Source organism: Pyxicephalus adspersus, chromosome 1, assembly GCF_032062135.1.
Source record: "Pyxicephalus adspersus chromosome 1, UCB_Pads_2.0, whole genome shotgun sequence".
NCBI lineage: Eukaryota > Metazoa > Chordata > Amphibia > Anura > Pyxicephalidae > Pyxicephalus > Pyxicephalus adspersus.
The window spans coordinates 100,286,890-100,305,391 of record NC_092858.1 but is presented as its reverse complement, the minus strand read 5'-3'; the positions used below and the strand labels follow the sequence as shown (position 1 = coordinate 100,305,391).

At 37.9% G+C, this 18,502-nt stretch overlaps 1 protein-coding gene across 1 annotated transcript; it reads left to right on the top strand.

The window, feature by feature from the left end:
- Nucleotides 1-408: 408 nt before the first annotated feature.
- FABP3 (fatty acid binding protein 3) lies at nucleotides 409-14,700 on the top strand. The gene is made up of 4 exons (XM_072420786.1): nucleotides 409-557; nucleotides 4,849-5,021; nucleotides 10,716-10,817; nucleotides 13,164-14,700. The coding sequence occupies exons 1-4, from the start codon at nucleotides 485-487 to the stop codon at nucleotides 13,212-13,214; spliced, it is 399 nt and encodes a 132-aa protein (XP_072276887.1). The 5' UTR covers nucleotides 409-484; the 3' UTR covers nucleotides 13,215-14,700.
- The last annotated feature ends 3,802 nt before the right edge of the window (nucleotides 14,701-18,502 follow it).

Here is an 18,502-nt window from a genome sequence, read left to right as displayed (position 1 = left end):
CTGTATGATCCTGAATGCTCAGCCTACAGTGAAATTTCCCTACACCTGCAAAGCGGCTGGGTAGACTTGTATGCAATCCCTCCTTTTTGGCTTTTACTTTGCATTTATAAACACTAATAGACTGCAGCGTAAACGCTTGTTAAACGTGTGGCGCTTTTATGACTTTTAAAATAAACACTACTGTGATGAAAGCAAAACAAAAGGACTATAGTCTATCCTTAAATTGGGTCTCAGGCTAGATTTGAAAAGAAGTCACCTACAAAAATATTTATTCTATAGTAGTGATTTTTATTAGGAAAAAAAAAGGTCTTCAGTAGCTTGTAAGGGAGCCAGCAAGACAATCCTTTGGCTGGGAGGGGCTGTGGTTTATCACACTGTGCAGACAGTCCAGCACCATGTGATCACAGACAGAGCAAGGCTATATATACTGAGACTCAGAGCAAGCCTCTGCTAATCTCTGCAGTTGCATTCATTCTGTGTCATCATGGTTGAAAGATTTGTGGGGACCTGGAAGCTGGTAGACAGCAAGAATTTTGATGACTATATGAAAGGTCTTGGTGAGTATGATCCACAATATTTATGATTGCATGCTATTTGTAAATGAAATTTTTTTTTTTTATGGAATAAGCAGAAAAACATCTGCTCAGTGATGGCAAAAAATACATTTAAGTTATGTATAACTGTATGATCAGATGACAGAAATGTGCTACATGTATTTCTGCTGTGTTGGGTAGGAGGTGTGCATGAATCCCTGGAAAAATGCAAGATGATCACATTCTGAAATGAATGAATGGAGAGAGAGCAGAGTTAATGAATGCAGCATTGCAGGGTGGATGGTTATTTGCTGGCTCTGTAGATTTGCAGGCACAGAGGCCATGTGTGCAGGCTAGACAGAAATTAGATACAAGGGACGTAATAAAATAGGACAGGCAATAAATGTGGATTACAAAGGCAGAGTAGTGTAGACATTATTTGTAGAAAAAAGGAATTAAAAATAGACTGATGTAGAAGATTACCAAGACAGGTAACAATTTGCATTATTCAGATTATCAATTAGTACTTTGCATTATGACAGGCTGTAACAAAGATTGTATTGATGTAGGCACACATACTCCGATAAAAGCAAAGGATTTATTTTCAGGAAATTGTTTGAAATTCATATTGGTCGTAATATATTGTGCATAAAAATGTGTAAAGGTTTGTTAAAAGCATTGAGGCCCTTATGTTCCAGGTCTAGTATTCAATGTGATGATGATGCCTTAATAGCATATTCTTGCCAATATTAGGTTGGCCTATACACCGCTCTATGCCGTTATACCTGTGACCAATGTATAAGCACACAACAGATATTTAATTATGTGCAGGACAAGTATTTTCTAACCTTCCCTTGCATATGCCTAGATAATAGTGAACACAGGTCAATATAAATTGTTATACAGCACCACTCAAACGGCATAACCGATCCATACAGGATGATCGATGAACCCTGACTGTCAGATTTCCATGCTTCAGCAATCCACTGTTCTAGATTGCCATGGCTTTTCATTTATTTGACCTTCAAGTGACAATATGAAAAGTAACCCATGTTTATTGTATGTACAATTCACCTTTAGCAGGTTAATCAGAAAGTAGAACATAGGTGCTTGGTATGTTTGATCTTTATGACTTTGTACTTGACAGTCCAGCAGTAAACTGGCAGTGCTGTGTTAAAATGTATGCTCCTTCAAGCCTCAGAACTCCCAGAACACTGTTTTTGATGGCATGAATAGGGTTCTCCATGATATCGGCAGTAGTGTTGGATAAGGTTAGTTTTAAGGCATTGTCACCAAATACATGAATACTTAACTGTAAGCCTTTGCCATATAAAATGATTCTACCCTATAAATGAACATGTCAGTTAATTATTTGATGCATAAACCATACCTCTGTGTATGTTTATTGTATTTGGCAAACACTACTCCCAATGATTGCTGACAAATGATTGCAGACTATCCCTGATCCCTCACCACTCTTCACGCCTTTACAGACAGACAATACCAAGCATGTGTCTTCTGCTTGAGTATGGCAGCTAATTTCTAGGCCCGAGTACTGTGACATAACTGGAAGAATTATTTCCCAACTCCTCTTTGTCAACAATCTGCCAGCTGCATAGGACCAAAAAGCAATAGGAGAGTAGGGGTAAGGCAATTTTATGAAGGTTACCTTAGCAGAGGCTACCCTCAGGTACCCGAATTGGGCTGTGGGTCCAATGGGAACAGGAAGGTTTTTTGTTGGGCTGAACTGTTTCAATTCAATTTTCGCCTAAGACAACAGCCTCCCAGTGCTGTTGGGGTCATCTCTGGCATGAAATTACGGACCATTCTATGGGGTTATAAGTATGATAAGAAGACTGAATTTGCAGGGACTCCTCTAAACTCATCTGTGCCATGGTATTCCTGCTACTCCCTTTGGGGTCACCACAAAATACCCAGTGAAAACCTCCATGATGGGAAACACGTCAACCATGCCCTTTCTAGGACTGCATGGCCAGCTGCCAGACCCATACATTAGGGAGATGGCAACATCAGCTGCAAGGGAATGGGCAAATGGACCTACTGTCAGAGGTTTTAGTGAGACATCTGCTAGTCCTACCAGCCTCAACCTGTGCAGAGCATATAACTATTGACTAGGGTCTGACTTTCAAAGCTTTAAAAATAACCACTGGCCTTAAGCACATTCCTAACCTTTTCCTGAATCTACGCTCAGATTTTCAAATGTAAATTTTGACTCTGCCAGTTTATTCTGCTCATGTAACAGCTGGAATAATACTTTATTAAGCTGTGCATGGGATTTGCATTTTTGTGCTGGAGGGGAATGTATATCATTTAATGGTATCCTTGTCCAGGGCCCACATACTGTGGATAGCCCAGTGACTGAATACAAAGGATTCTATACAACTCATATAGAAAAGATGGACAGTGTGCTTATATAGCACCCCCACAACAAGGCACACATTGTACATTTTGTTTAGGTCCACTATCTGTGCTATAAAAGGGGCATTTAGTGTAAATTTCACTCTAGAATTCTATTGAATTTCAGCGTTTCTTTTCTATTTCACAGGCATAGTCTGCTGTGATCACCATTAGGAAGCCTGCCTTAAGAAATGTCATGCAACCATACTGCAATTTCACATCATTAAGCTGGGAATGTATTTGCAGTAATAGCTGCATGGCTTTTACTAAGAAGGTTTTCTTGATGGTGACAATAGTGGTATAGTCCATATTTTTCATTTTTTAAAACAGGCACTTTTATTTACTCTTTTTTCCAGTGCTCTAGGTAGTAGTTGAGTTTGTCCTTGCAGTGCAGGGCTGCAGTGCAGTGCAGGGAGTCTGCAGGATCAAAGAAAAAGGTCTTCTCACCACCCCAAAATAAACAAGCATTTATTGGGGGGGGGGGGGGTTCTAGGTATTTCTGGAATTCAGCTAAATCTATATACATGCTTGATTTATTTAATAAATGTAGGTATATGTAGTTGTTATGTCTTTGGGAGCGAAAGAGTTAAAGCACAGCCTTGGGTTTGTCAGTGTTCAGCCTTAAGGGACAATTGAGATATTGTTAAAGTGTCCAGACCAAAAGCCTTCTAGGGGTATGGGGGATGGGTGAGTGTGCTCTGCAGAACAAGTTGTAGGCTTCATGTGGTAAATGTGCTAATAGGCAGCATAGTAAATCAATCCTTTGATTCTTTGTCGCAGCTGCTTCAACCTAAAACTGCTTGGCACTTAATATATTTGTATAAACAAGAAAAACATTTCCATTACAGCTGCCATGTAGTACAGTTGGGTTTTGGCTACTGGGGCACTTTTAGAGCATTTGCTTTCCTCTCAAATAAATAAATTATTGCAGTATTGCATTTCTTTTATTTGAAAATATGGTACAACCCAATAATAAATTACATGCAGTAGTTTTGTACCTTCATTTGACCTATATCCATGCCAAGAACGTACAAAGAGGTCTTGCCAAAGGAATCACATGCCCTATCTAAATGACCAGCATTATTTTAACTGGGCTTCTGACCTTCCTATCAAGGTTGTAGGAGGGAGGCCTGAAGGTGGAATTTTTCACAGGTGTGTTTTCATTCTTTTGATTGGGTGGAAAACACACATATCCAATAACTTAATAGAAGTAGTTCTGTAATAAAAGTAATCTACAAAAAAAAAAAAATACTGCACTGACAGTAGTGTAGTCTGTCTCAATGACATGGTTTAGCTGATTGTTTCTTGACCCTTTTACCCAGCTTTCAACTATTTCTGCAGCACAATGTTTAGGGGCAGGTCAACAATTAATTTCAAATCAGTTCCAAAGTTTCTTACAACACTAAGCCATTGCTTTGAAATTAGTAGCAGCGCTGTGACCCTGCATTGACTGTTTTAAATTAGCCATTGCTTTGCAGCTGCTTTCATTGTACAGAACGAACAAGGAATTTAACTGCATATCTGTTATATACAGCGAGGCCTTTTTTTGGTACTCCTTTTTGGCTTTCTTATTTTTGTACATGTAGAATGGAGAAAGGCCATAAACAATATTGGTACTGACCATACGCTCCTCTAGATTTCCTAATCCAGGCCAGACTCTGGGCGTTATTTTCTTCACTTCTAGGGAGTAATGTTTGTTACAATAATCTGTGTATAAACAAATATAATATCTGCCTTATATATAATGTCTGTATATAGAACTAAAGGATAGCAAGGTTGGGGCAAGGATGCGTTCAATATATTTACCTAAGGGTACAACTAAGCATGACATACTACAATGACCAAAATGGTATTAAATTCGTCAGAGGTCTACATTTATTTATTTTTTTACCCTCAGGTGTGGGTTTTGCCACCCGCCAGATCGCAAATGTCACCAAACCAACAACTATAATCAGTTTAGAAGGGGATATTATTGTGCTACAGACCCAGAGCACTTTCAAGAACACTGAAGTCAAGTTTAAACTCAATGAGGAGTTTGATGAAACTACAGCAGATGACAGAAAAGTGAAGGTGAGATAAAGAACACTTTTTATCAATGCATGTGTTGTAGAACTTTTATTTTCTTGCAGTGTAGATATATGGGTGCAATTCTCATCAAGTATCTATCTGCTGGAAATTTGTATGTTCCCTTTCTGTTTCCAGTAAAATATGTGCTGATAATTTAAAGTAAATACAATATTTGAAAGTATTTTAAACGGGAGGGTCTTCTGATCACCGAATCAATTTTGTGTTAAGATTGTTTCCAATAATAGTTTTAACTGTGCAAATACATGAAAATTATTATTTTGTGTAGGTTTCTCCTGTAGCTCAATATTGCTGCACTGTGATTGTTTTGCACTCTCCCGTAATGTTTTAAGTGGCTTACCCTAGAAATTTCTTTGACTATTCAACTGGGGCACTGACTGCATATTTCTGACATACTGATACTAGCTCTTTGGGTAAAAAAGATAGAACAGCAAGTGAATACAAATGCAAAAGTCACATTTAAAAAACACACTTTGGTCATTGGTTGTGTGGAAGCCCACATTACGTTCTGCAGGATTGTAGATCCCTAACGGGTAAGTGAAATTTCGGCAACTGAGCTTAAAAATTATTACTCAATGAAAACACTCCTTTCCTTTTAAAATGGACTACACATGACTACATTCTTCCAAAATGTCTTGCTAAATGTTTATTACAGCACACATCATCCTCTGTGCTTATAGAGGGTTCTTCTATCCTAGTAGCCCTGTTGATGTACTAATTTGACTTCAGAGTTTTAAGCTCTCTACGAATATTAGTTTCTTTACTTATGGTTATCTCTCTATCATGCCCTTTTACTACTAAACCCTCCCCCCCTCCACAGAACAGACTGCCTATACAGTGCTTGTTTGTTCCTGTTGTCACCATTATACTACCATTGGCGATTGCTTTTAGTAGCTGTCTTCAAGTATCCAAAGGGAGGTCTACCGATAATGGATGGTTGGTTGTTGGACCTAGCACAGCTCTGAAGTCGAATGTCGGCGCCACAGTCACAGCTGGTTCTCTGGACAAAAGCTCTCTGTTTACATGAAGTAGGATTAAAATGAAAAGTGCCTAGGTGTACCTGTTGATGCAGTTATGCTTTCTAGTAAATTTGAGCAGTTGCTGGGCCCTGTTTTGTGTGACTTTTGTAGGGGCATAGACTGGAAGTTCTTTCTGAAGCAGGAACAAATGTGAATGGTTCTGTCTTCTCTACAAGGCACAGATTCAGTTGACTGAACTGATTATTAAAATGAACAGATGCTTAAACATGGGAAAGATTTTTGAATTTGAATTATGGTTCTGCTATGGGTCAGGTCGTTTTCAGAATTTCGGTGGAAATCTGCACAGTTGTCAAACTGCTGCTATGAACTAAGAGCTGCAAACTGGATTACAGGTCAGCATTTGTGCGTGTTGAACTTGCTTTTGTGGTGACAAAGTTCTTCCTCCAGAGAAGCAATAGCAACTCCATGGCCAGAAGCCAGTGCTTGCAGAAATTGTGCTGCAACCTCATTGCAACACAAATCGAACCAAGGGCAAATGGAACCATGCACCATGCTATACAGTTGAAAGGGGGCAATTGGAAATGTGGTTCAGCATGCAGTACAATCTGAAATGATCCTAAATGGGTTTATATGTCAATTTTTACATTTTGTTTCCAAACCTCCTACCAGGAGGATCTTGTCATTTTACATATACCTGCATCGTTTTATATCTGCGTGTTGAACAGGGATTATCTTTTGGCTGTCAAATCCTTTATTATCTGTCTATATCCAGCTTGATGCTAATATCACAGAAGGACTACTTGGTGTGTGTAATGTGAAGTCAGGGTAATATCATTACAGACTTGTAAAGCGTCATTATTTTCAATGGTGCTGTGGAACATAAGAAACAAACGTGAGTGCAGAGGTGGTTATAAATAAATAAAAAAAAAAAAAAAAGTCAAAAGGTAATACAACTACAAAAAATGCAGAGGGAACCATGCTGCTGGAGCTTCCAATCTAAAGAGACAGGACATGAGGAGAGGTAAGGTATTGTGTTGGCAAGGCTGTCAGATTCTCTGGCTGAAATGACTGACCTGGCTAAGACTGTTCTAGGGTGGTGAATTTGTTTTGGAAAGAAATTCCAGAGGAGGGGAGAGACTTCTGAGATGTTTTGTATACGTGGATGTGAGGAGGTGATTGATCCTGGTGGAAGACAGAGTGTTGTGTGCCAGAAGTTGGGTGGTATCTAAAACTTAGTGAAAAAATGTATGGTAACAGACAGATTATGGATCACTTTAGAGGTTAGATCTGGGAATTTTATTTATCCTCAGCACTTGAGGAATGGTGGATAAGTTGAGCAGAGTTCAGTATTGATGTAAGGGATGCTGTCCATTGGTGAACCTCAGGGAAGTTGCAGTAATTGAAATGTTACAGTAATTGAAGCAGGAGATCAGAAAGGTTTTTGCAGTCTGTGAAGAAGCTTTAGGCAACCTTTATCAGTGTTCTAAAACAAATGCAGTAAGAAGCTGAATCCACAAAAGATTGGAAGAATAAAGCATATATTAATACACACGTGCAATTCTGGTTGTTGGAAAGGATCTTTCACGATCCTTTCCAACAATAGAGAATTGCACGATGCATGAACGAGTGCTGTACATACAGAGCCGTTCTGCTCTATGAAGGGGGGAAGGGGAGAGCGATGGAGCGGCATCCTGCAGCGCGTTCTCCCCCTTACCTTGCATTAGGATTGCTTTTGTTCATCGTCGGAAGATCCAGACGATGAACGACGTGGGCTGTACACACGCCAGATTCTTGCCTGATATAGGCCCCGAGCCGATTATCGGGCGAGGAAAAATTTGACGTGTGTACGAAGCTTTAGTCATTTGTGATAAAACATCAAGGTCTCATTCTTAAAAAGTTGCTGCCTGTCCTACAATACTTTGTATTGTCATGTACACACCATGTGTAACCACAAGGGTTAATTTTTGTTTACTGTACATATAGTGTTTTTATGTAAGCAGGTCAATCTAATACAATGTCTTGATTCTAATCCAATGTCAATTATTACCAGATATGGCATCACTTGATATGAATAATTAAAAGTATGTGAACATTTAAAAACGCAATCCTTTTTTTCACTGTTCAAACCAGAATTTTTTTTCAAGCCGGGTGGTAAGAAATTGTAGGCGGGTGGCAGCCCCTGTATTGTCACCCAACTTTTAAGTAACCACCCAAAAACAGCCGGGTAGTCCCCAGAAAGTGCAGGCTGGTGCGCCTGGCTAAAAGGGGCTTGGGAGAACACTGCATTTCTTTGGAAGTGTAGAACAAATCTTTTACTAGGGAAGGCACAGCTTGAGACCTTCTAATGTCTGTAAAGCTGCACTTTAGGCAGATGCAGAATAATGCAGCTCTAAATTATTAATACATAACTTTTGAAAGCAGTGGAAGTACCTAAGTTTGACTTGGTATCTGCCTTTTTCAGTCTCCATACAGCAGAGCTGTATCTCATAGGAAGCATGCAGCTAAGAGAACAAAGTAAAGTGACAGAAATGAGCTCATCAGTATGCTCCATTTCTTTTCATTGTCCAGTCACAGGCTGGGTAAAGGACAAGATCTGGAACAGCAGTCAAATATAAGTATTCCGCTCTGACAGTGTTGTATTGTTACCAAGGATGACTTAAAGCTCAATGAACATAACCTATACTCTGCATTGTTGAATGACGGTTACAGTGTTACACTATAACTGAGGCTGTCAACCCGCATTCCCTATAGGCATGGTTGCTGTAAACTGTGTTTATGAAAAGTACAAACCTGTAGCAATAATTTTACATTAAACTATAGAAACATAAACTTGGAGTGGAGTTGGTACACATGAGCAGATTGATTTACCACTTTTTTTTTTTTTTTTGTTCCAAAACAAATGTACAATATTCTGCCCCTCCAGAGGTGAGGATGGCGTGAACCACCGGATCATGCTAAGGATGCTGCAACAGATGGGTGCTCCAAATCTGTTTTGCTCATCCTATCATAGATGGGATTTTTGTACTTTCAATTAATATATATAAAATTTTTTTTTTTTTTTTTTTTACCTTTCTTGATTCAGTGTTGGTTCCTTGTGCTGCCGCTAACAGAGGAACAGTAAAGGGTCAGATTTTATTAAAGTTGCAGCCTTAAGGGAGACCAGCAGAACCTTGGGCCTGTTCTTAACAATGAACTGCCGAAACACACTATGGCTATTGGTGCGCTACAGTGCAGTTAATTGTGACTGGTGCCCAAAGCCCTTTCACAAAGAATCTACGTCACTGGATACAAATACTACATATACAGTTCAGGTGTGTCGGGTAGTCCCTTTAAAGAATGGCTTCCTTCATGCAAGGCTCATGTGTTAAATGCATTGTAACAGATGTGCAAGGTATAAATAGGCTTTATTTTTAATTTTTTTTTAATTTTAGGTCAGTTTAAACTGGGTTATTCAGATTGTTAGATTAAATCTGACCTGTTTGTAATTGTCAAAGTCAAAATTTACCAGGGTCTGTGCAGTGTAGCTCCTCCTGTAATGTGTTAAGGAACAACAGTAGACTTTGCCAAGAGGTATATCTATCATGTGACATCAGCAGCCCTGGAAAAAAGAAGACGGATTTAGCTGAGGTTTCAGAATGGAAAATATTTTGCATGTGGCTGTTAGTGGTTGGAAATGTACTTGTTGGCTTGGGAGCCAACTGTTTTGGCAAGAATGACCAAAAGTTTCTACTTTAACATTTCTTTTATATGAAGTAAAGCTTCGTTAGGCACACATGAACATGTTAGGAGGTTTGTGCTAACATGCATGTGGACATTTATATACTACAGCATACCTACCTTTTCCTATTTTAATTTTTGCTTGCATTGTATGTCATTAAAAAGGTACCATAGTTCATAGTGTACTTGGATATCACTTCGCTACCAGCCTGGTTTTCTCATTTTTTAGCACATTTAAATTCTACAGTATAATGTAAGTAAAAGTATATTTTTTCTGAATGCAGATACCCATTAGAATAAATGATCATTGTTACAATTTTTTATGGTGCACATTATTTGTGTAGCTGTTTAATCAATTATTTTTTTTCAGTTAAATTTCAGTTAAATGCATTTTAATCACACAATATAATCCCCCCCATATATTTCAAAATACAACGTCTTTAACTCAAATGGATACTAACTAAATGTCATGCTTTAAATTTGTATGTGCCCATGAAAGGTCAAAAACTATTGGATAACTGACTGTCAAATGTTGCTGAAATTTAGTAAAATTAAGCCTCTGAATTGGCTGTAGAGAATAAGAAATCATTTGTCAAAGATGGTAAGCAAGTTTCCCCAATAACAAGAAAATGACACCATTTTCCGTTTAGGTTAATTGACTTCCCTCTCAAAAATTGACCTTCCAATGTCCCGACCAGTGTTGTATGTCAGTTGTAAACCCCTTTGAGGAACACTTGGTGACATGAGTATGGAGTGTGTAAATCCTTGCGAAATTTGTCTGCGCTGTATTAAGTTATTATTATAGGGTGTTTACCATTTTGCAATGTCATCATATGTATTCCCATCACAAAGTGACTTTTTTTCGCCACAAATGAACAAAAATTGTTTATGTACTTTTTAGGATTTCTGATAATATACTTCAAAACACAAACTGTAAAGTTCCCCAGAATCAATCATTATAAAAATATTCTTTCTTTTTCAGTCCTTGGTAACACTAGAAGATGGTAAATTGAAACATGTGCAGAAATGGGATGGGAAAGAGACCATACTGGTACGAGAAGTAAATGATGACAAACTTGTCCTGGTGAGTATACGTTACATTTACCCAAGTAAAATATTTAGTTCTTCCTACGTACTTTTTACAACACTGAATCAATAACAACTATACACATGCTATGAGTTTTGACCTCCACACCTGAGATTACTTTGACTTTAGTTGAGATTACTTTGACTTTTCATACACTTTAAACAATCACTCACGTGTATTTGCTAAACTATCTTGTTAAACCACTTTGCATTGTTTAACCCCTTTACAGACATAGCACTTACCTGTATAATGTTACTGTGGGAACTATGATACTGTGTGAAATGTATGTAGTACGAGATCATTTGAAAATGCTATCCAAAACTAAAGAAAAATAACAGTGTAAGAATACAGTGCAAATCTGTAAGTTTAAAAAATGAAGTATAAAACATTGGAGGTTCCTTAAGTGTATTCCTAAATGAATGTGTACAATATGAAGTGAATTAGCTCATCATGTATATTACTTTCTACTCAGTAAATATTTGACAGGGTGAATGTGTACTTGGCTACTGCCTATGACCATAGTGTAATTGGAAGCATAACACTAATATATATTTTTTAGTTCAGCTTTATTTAAATTGTTATTGTGTATATTGTTTAAAGGATGTACACTTGCCAGATTATTAATACATTTACACATTCAGATAATACCCTGGCCATTCAAGGCCTAATTGGTTCAGGGTCTTGAAGGCCTACATTTTTAATGGCACCATTGCCAATAGCATGCTCTAGATTGGCTCATATGTTTTTGAGAAAAGGGAAACTGGGTTTTTAGAGATAGAGAAAAGACAGGATTTTTCAGGGCATGGAGTGTTTTTCATAAAGCAATAAACTTTATTTCAATTGAAAATATTCTAAAACGAGACAGAGATGACCTGTGCTAGTCCTAGTGCTAACATAGGAAAACGAAGCTAGGTAACAGGTATGCATACTGTACAAGTAGTTTAGGACCTGTTCAGACAGCAAAAGTTTTGTTTCCCACCCGACGCATTTTGCCTAATAAGGCTTCCTCCTAAGCACTACGGCTTTTATAACCTAATTATTTTACAAGTAGCATGAGGACAACTGGCCTCCACAAAAAAGGTTTCAGCAATACTACCAAGTAAGCTTTTATACTGTTACAAATATTGGATATCTGTCCTTTCTCATTACCTACAACTCAAAAGGTCTCCCCAACAAACCCCCGAGGAAGCCTTATTAGGCAAAATGCGTGGAATCTTTATCGAATCTGTGAAATCGTTATCAGATCATATATGTTTTTAACAACGGCTACCTCACCATACTTTAGAGGCACAAATTATTGTGATCGACAAGCAAATCTCCTAGATTGTAAGCTCTTTGGGGCAGGGTCCTCTCCTTTTCCTGTGTCATTGTCTGTTGGCGTTATATAAATCCTGTTTAATAATATTATTAATAATAAAAATTGTGTGAGTGATTGACTAATTTTTTTTACTAAAAACTGATATTTTTAAAAAAATAAATTGAACAATGCAAAGAGATGCTGGATAAGTAAAGCACTAATTTTTATATCTTGGAGACTCTTATCTGTATTTACAACCCAGCTGTGGCCAAGGTTACAGGTTCCTGCCTGAATGTTTTATTTATATTGTAGGGAGTGTAGCAGGAGGTGCTGGAAAACCTAAAGATGAACAGAGCTGAGAATAAAGCCGATTACACATGTGCAATACTAGTCGTTGGAAAGGACCTTTCACGATCCTTTCCAACGACTAGCACTGCACGATGCATGAATGAGTTCTGTACATACAGCACCGTTCTGCTCTATGCAGGGGGGAGGGGGAGAACAACGGAGCATCACCCTGCTGCGCACTCTCCCCCTTCCCTTGCATTAGGATCGTTAGTCGTCCATCGTCCGTGGATCCGCCAGGACGGTCGTTTGGACAATGGACAACTGGCGCTGTACACACGCGCCAGGTTCTCGCACGATATCGTCCCTGAGCCAGTTATCAGGCAAGAACCGTTGGACGTGTGTACGTAGCTTTTTTATTCTTCTAAATATCATTGTCATTTTGAGTTTTCCTGTCATGCCATGTAATCAATATATTTTATTTGCTACCATTTTAACTGTTTCACACCTATCACTTGAATTGCAGTATGGTGCTGTCGGGCATAATGGCAGCCCAGTGCACCAAGCATGTCATATGTATAGTTGCATGTTCATTAATTTACTAGTGGGAACAAGCCTTTAAATTTACAAGCAGTGACAAAAAATATCTACTAGACACAAAGTTTGTTAAAAAAAAAAAAAAAAATTTAAATGCAAGCACAAATTCACTCTATATACATTAATATTACACAAATAAAAACACTCTTTTTGTTTTGAAACAGACCCTAACCCTTGGAGATATCGTCAGCAGCCGTCACTATGAAAAAGCCTGAGAACAAACTACATCAACTGAAGTTAAATGTCTACAAGATTTCCTTATAACTGTTTAGTTCTTAGTTCACTACTTGTTTCCTCTGTTGCCATCTGGGCTACAACGGCAGTATTATAAATCTTTAAGAAAGTCTGATGAAGCACTGACTAAATATTTGCTATGATTTTATTTGTGCCTCGGTGCCAAAGACGTCTGTTAGCAGTTTTTGTATTTTCATAATTGACTACTTTTGGGGGAAAAAGATAACTTTACATAAATACACCATTGAGCCCAACACAAAAGGCTAAATTAACCCTGTATACATGGATGGTCCTGTAACTTAACTGTGTGGTTTATTTGTCATTCTCTCTGACTTTTGAGTTTTAGAGGTGCTTTTAATACCAATCACTCATACCTAGTGGAAGCAAACTTTTTATTTTTTCATTCTTTAATCCTTTCTTTTGCTGGACTTAGAAATGGTAAGTCCCCATTTACATCTGCAATTTTTAGGTGTGGTGCGTTGTATACAAGTTTTTATGTTACTGTAAGATTACATGTATCAGCCCCTTGCACATGATGCATTAAACTTGACTTTTTCCAACATGCCATGCCTACAATGTACCTAAAGCATGCAGATATGAATGGGGCTTTAATTTTCTTTAAAAAAAGACCCAAGTTTTGGTATACAATATCTAACTTTACTAGTATAGCATTTATACACGAAGGCAAAACGCAGTGTTCTTAAACTTAGGTGAAATCTGAAAATCGCCTTGCATTGATCTGTGTGGTTGGGTAACGGCATGGTGGCTCATTTAGTGCCTTGTCAAACAAGCCCCTAATGACAGGTAATCCCAAAAACACACCAACATTTTCAGCTATATCCACCCAGTGTATTTTGAATTTATATGTACAATACCATATATTCAAAACCATGAATACCTAGAATACATTTCATTGTACTAGAGAACTCTGTGGTCCAACAGTATTTATTTAGTTGTTCACTAAATAGATTATTTTGGATTATTTCAGAAATAATAAAAAAGAAAAAGTAGCCGAATATCTATAATACTATACACAAAAACCTAAATGTTAGATTGAAGTATGTGTATATGTATATTTATTGGGTGATACTGTTTATTTTACACCCTCCTTTTGTGCATTGGGTTAACTCCTCATGAAGAAAATGATGTGTACATTCTTTTTTTAACCTATGCTATTGTATCTACAAGTTTATTTTAAAGTCCAGCTTTTTTTCTGAAATGCTTCAATGACTTGTGTTTCCCCATATTTCCTACTGGCTAATAATCATTCCTACAAACTGTTCAGGAGTCAGAGGTAACAAGCACTGAAACTTTGTCATGTTTTCTTTGACAGCCATATTCTAAAGACCTGTTAACACTCCTGTAACCCATTAAATATTGAGTTGTCAAACAGTTTTATTCCTACAATGAATGTGTTTTGTAGACAAAGTAATCCAATGGTAAATAAACTACTGTTTACTAAACAAATTTGGCTATGACTGCTAGTTATTTCAGCTTGAAGGTAAAAACAAGCTTGAAGGTAAAAACATTCTTGAACTCCAGCCAAAAATCCTAAAAGATGAAAAAAAAAACAAAAACCACTTGTGCTGCATTTTTCAGCTTTGGTAGAGTAAATTCCTCTGCAATTTTTTTCTTCTCTGCTGCTAGATGTCCTCTGAAGTCTGATTACAGGCATTATTTAATCCATTTTTTGAGCCCAGGTCATGGACGCACCCCAACCTGGACTGGACAATAAAAGACAATTTAACACTCATGAAATGGGACATTTTTGTCTCTGCCCATCAGCATTCTTGTCAACAAGAATTTGAGTTTAAAAAAAAAAAAAACTTTATTGGGACTAGCATTTTTAGTACATTTTTACTTAAAATTTTACTTTAAAAAGTGACTATAAAATGCTATTTCCTGTGTGGTTTTAGTAATAATTCCTGCGGCTTCTGTATTTTTTTTTTCTTGCATTTCCTGAATTGGACTAGCAGATTCCTATTAACTGCAATGGAGTATAATGGATGGCTGCCCTAAAACCGTGGTCAACCTGACTTGTGTTTCTTTAGGTAGATTTGTTTGCATTGCAGGTCAAATACAACATTTTCTGTTTTGTCAGCAACATACATCAGGCCTTTATGAAAGGTTTTGTACTCTTGTTTGCAGTGTTATACAGTTCATTGACCATATTTTGACTTTAATATAAAAATTTTATTAACGCTTGCTCGTGTCCCCCCCCCCCCCCCCCCCATAAAACAGAACAGAGCTGTGTGTACTGCGCTCATTCATTCATCTTTCAGGAAATATATGTGAAAGATTGTTTCAAATGACAATACTCAAGCATCTTGTACAAAACCTTAGGCTCTGCTAATATGACTATTAGTCACAGTAGATTTGGGGATGTCTTTGCTGGTGCTGCTTATTGTTCTATTTGCTGAAAGCTCTTACAGCCGAAGACCACTATAGCCTAAAACATACTAAAGGCTACCGTAAGAAGTCCCATTAAAGCAGAGCTATCTGTCACGCCCCCCCCCCCCCCTTAAAAAAAAAAATAAAATAAATAATCCTGACTTGCAGTGATGCCACTGCTGGTTTTTCTAGGTTTGGTGTGTTTGGCCCTCTTTATTGGCTGTGTTGGAATAATATTACTTTGGCTTCAATATACTGTGTAAATCCTAGTCTTTGTTTTTAATACAGTATAAACCAGTGGTTGCCAAACGTTTGGACGCCACGGACCACTAAATTCACAGACTCCAGCCCTTGCTTGTGTGGGTAGTCGTGTGTAACGCAAAGGTGAGAAATTGCCCCCAGAATGACCTCATGATGCACCCTCACTGGGGAAGCACTGGCCAGAGCCCCAGACCAGGGATGGTATAAACTGTGTTTTGTTAACCACTATCATATCTGAAGTATAATTGCACATCTATAAAACCTAAATTATGCTTCACAATAACCTATTCCCTTAAACAAGGTTTTAGCAGTACTTTAAAGAACTCGTCTTAAAAAAAAAAAAAAAAAAAAATCTGTTAGTTTGCCTATAATTTTCATTATTTAGTAGGTGGCAGAACAAGTCCTTGTTTTAAAAGGGCCTAAAAGGAGAAGTGTAGAGAGATTTGACTATCTGTCAGTAGATTTCAGATGAATTAACCCCCCTACAGTAATCCTGAGTGTGACTTGGGGTGGATTTTACCTGCAAGAGAAGAGAATTAGAATGCTAGGGGGGTTAATTGGGGAAAAAAAATCATACTATTTTATAATTTAAATTTAAATTTATAATTTAAATTTCAGCCACCTTTGGACGCAAGCCTCTGACGTTTTAGTAGTAGCAGGCCTTCCCGTGCGTGATTTGTCAAGAAACTTGCCATGGATAGCGTAAATTGTGTTGGGCATTGGAGCAGTGTGACAGCCATAAAGCTTCTCAAACTCATGCTGAAGTGCAGTAGGGGACTAAAAAAAATTCTTGCCAAGCGGCAATTTGCAACACTGCTCTATTGTCAATTGGCGAGCCATGGTTAAGGGAATGATACGCTTACAAAAACTGCAAAGCCTAAGTTGTCATATGCTGATGGTCTTATGTGTCTCCGAATGATGCCTGGAAAGAAATAGAAAAAAGAAAGTGTGTAGTGACTTTTGGGACACACTGTACATATCCATTAAATACCTGCACAATGTTAATCACATCACAAAATTATGGTAATTTGTTCCTAAAGCAATTTTATTCTAAAACGCATATATCAGGAGTAACCAGATCAGTTAATATATACATAGAAATAGTGACATGCAAGAAAGAGGGGGGCAAAAATAATGTAGATGATAGTGTCTGGAAAGAGGAACATGCCCAATGTAGAAAATGGGATTCAGCAGAATCACGGAATGATGGTCACTATGTTGCCTTTAGGTAGGGACCCTAAACAGCCTCAAAACATTGGCTTCTCAACATGTTGTGACAGTGCTTTTTCATTAAAGCAAGCATTCTGTACTTTGTTGTGTTAGTGACATTGTGATTCCAATGGGTTGCCATTATTTAAAACAAATCCTGTTGCATGGCTTGGCCCTGTGTTTGTACCATATTTGCTGGGAAATGTCCTTGCTTTCACTAGAGAAGAAAGAAGACCAGTTGTACATTGAGGTGCATGAGCAGTCTGTCTTCTGGGAATAGAGCAAAAAGTATATAGGGTTACTATCCTAGCATTTGTCTGAATTGTGGGAATACATAGAGGTCTTGTAAAAATTAACTAGTCTTTCCATATAACAGCAGAAGTAGAAATTGAGATAAATGAATTTAATGGCTTCAAAAAAATAACAAGTTGGAAAACAGCTGTCCCATATTTCCCATACCCTTACATTTCCTTAGGTTAGATACACCAGAGGGCTAAAGACATTCTCATGCACTCAGCTGCTGCATAGGTTAAAATGGAACTAAACTGTCCATATTTATTTGCTTCTGGCAAATAAGCACTCAACTCAAAGGTATATTGTTTTATTAATTTTTTTTAGTTCTTATTTATTTGGCACTTCCCCCTGTAGCTTCAGAGCTAGTGGTGGAAACTGAGCACGTTGCATACTAGTTGTGGGAGGCAACCCACCCTCTGCCTTGCTCCCATAATATGAATGCAATAATTTTATTTATTGGTCTGCAAGAAACACACTTTCTCTGATAATAAGGAAGTTGACGCGGTACACCATGACTGCTACTACAGCAGCCTATAAACTGTCTCCTGGTACAGTGCTGGGCCCAAATGGGCAGGATGTTGACGCACATTATCATTTCTCCATTTTATTTTCCCTTGTCATTTCTAGACAAGTTTAGGTTTAATTGGCTGGTCCTCAGAAAATGCACCATAATAAATGTATATGTTTTTCTTACCAAAATCTGAGGAAAAAAACAAAGAAACACTGCTCTACCATTCCAACAGTGCTTTCAGAACTCTTTTTCAGGAAAACTGCAACTCCCTATGTCACCTGCAGGTGGCACTGTGGTTTAGCATGCTTTGCATGTGGTTCCAAGGGCAACCAACAGGTGACTTGCTGCAAAGTCACCTTCTGGTTTAGCTAGACCTGGGGCCTGTTATAAGTAGGCCTATTCATTCTGGCTTCACATGCCTTCCCCTGCCATAGCATTGAATCTGTATCCTGATAACTAAAACCTTGCTGGTGCTCTGGCTACTAGTCTTTAAAAATATTGTCCTCTAGTTCTGTTCATGTTACCGCTTCCTGTTAATATAGCCAGTCCTTGCCCTGATCCAGTTACTACTTGTTTGTTGTAAATTGTTGTACATAGAAAATC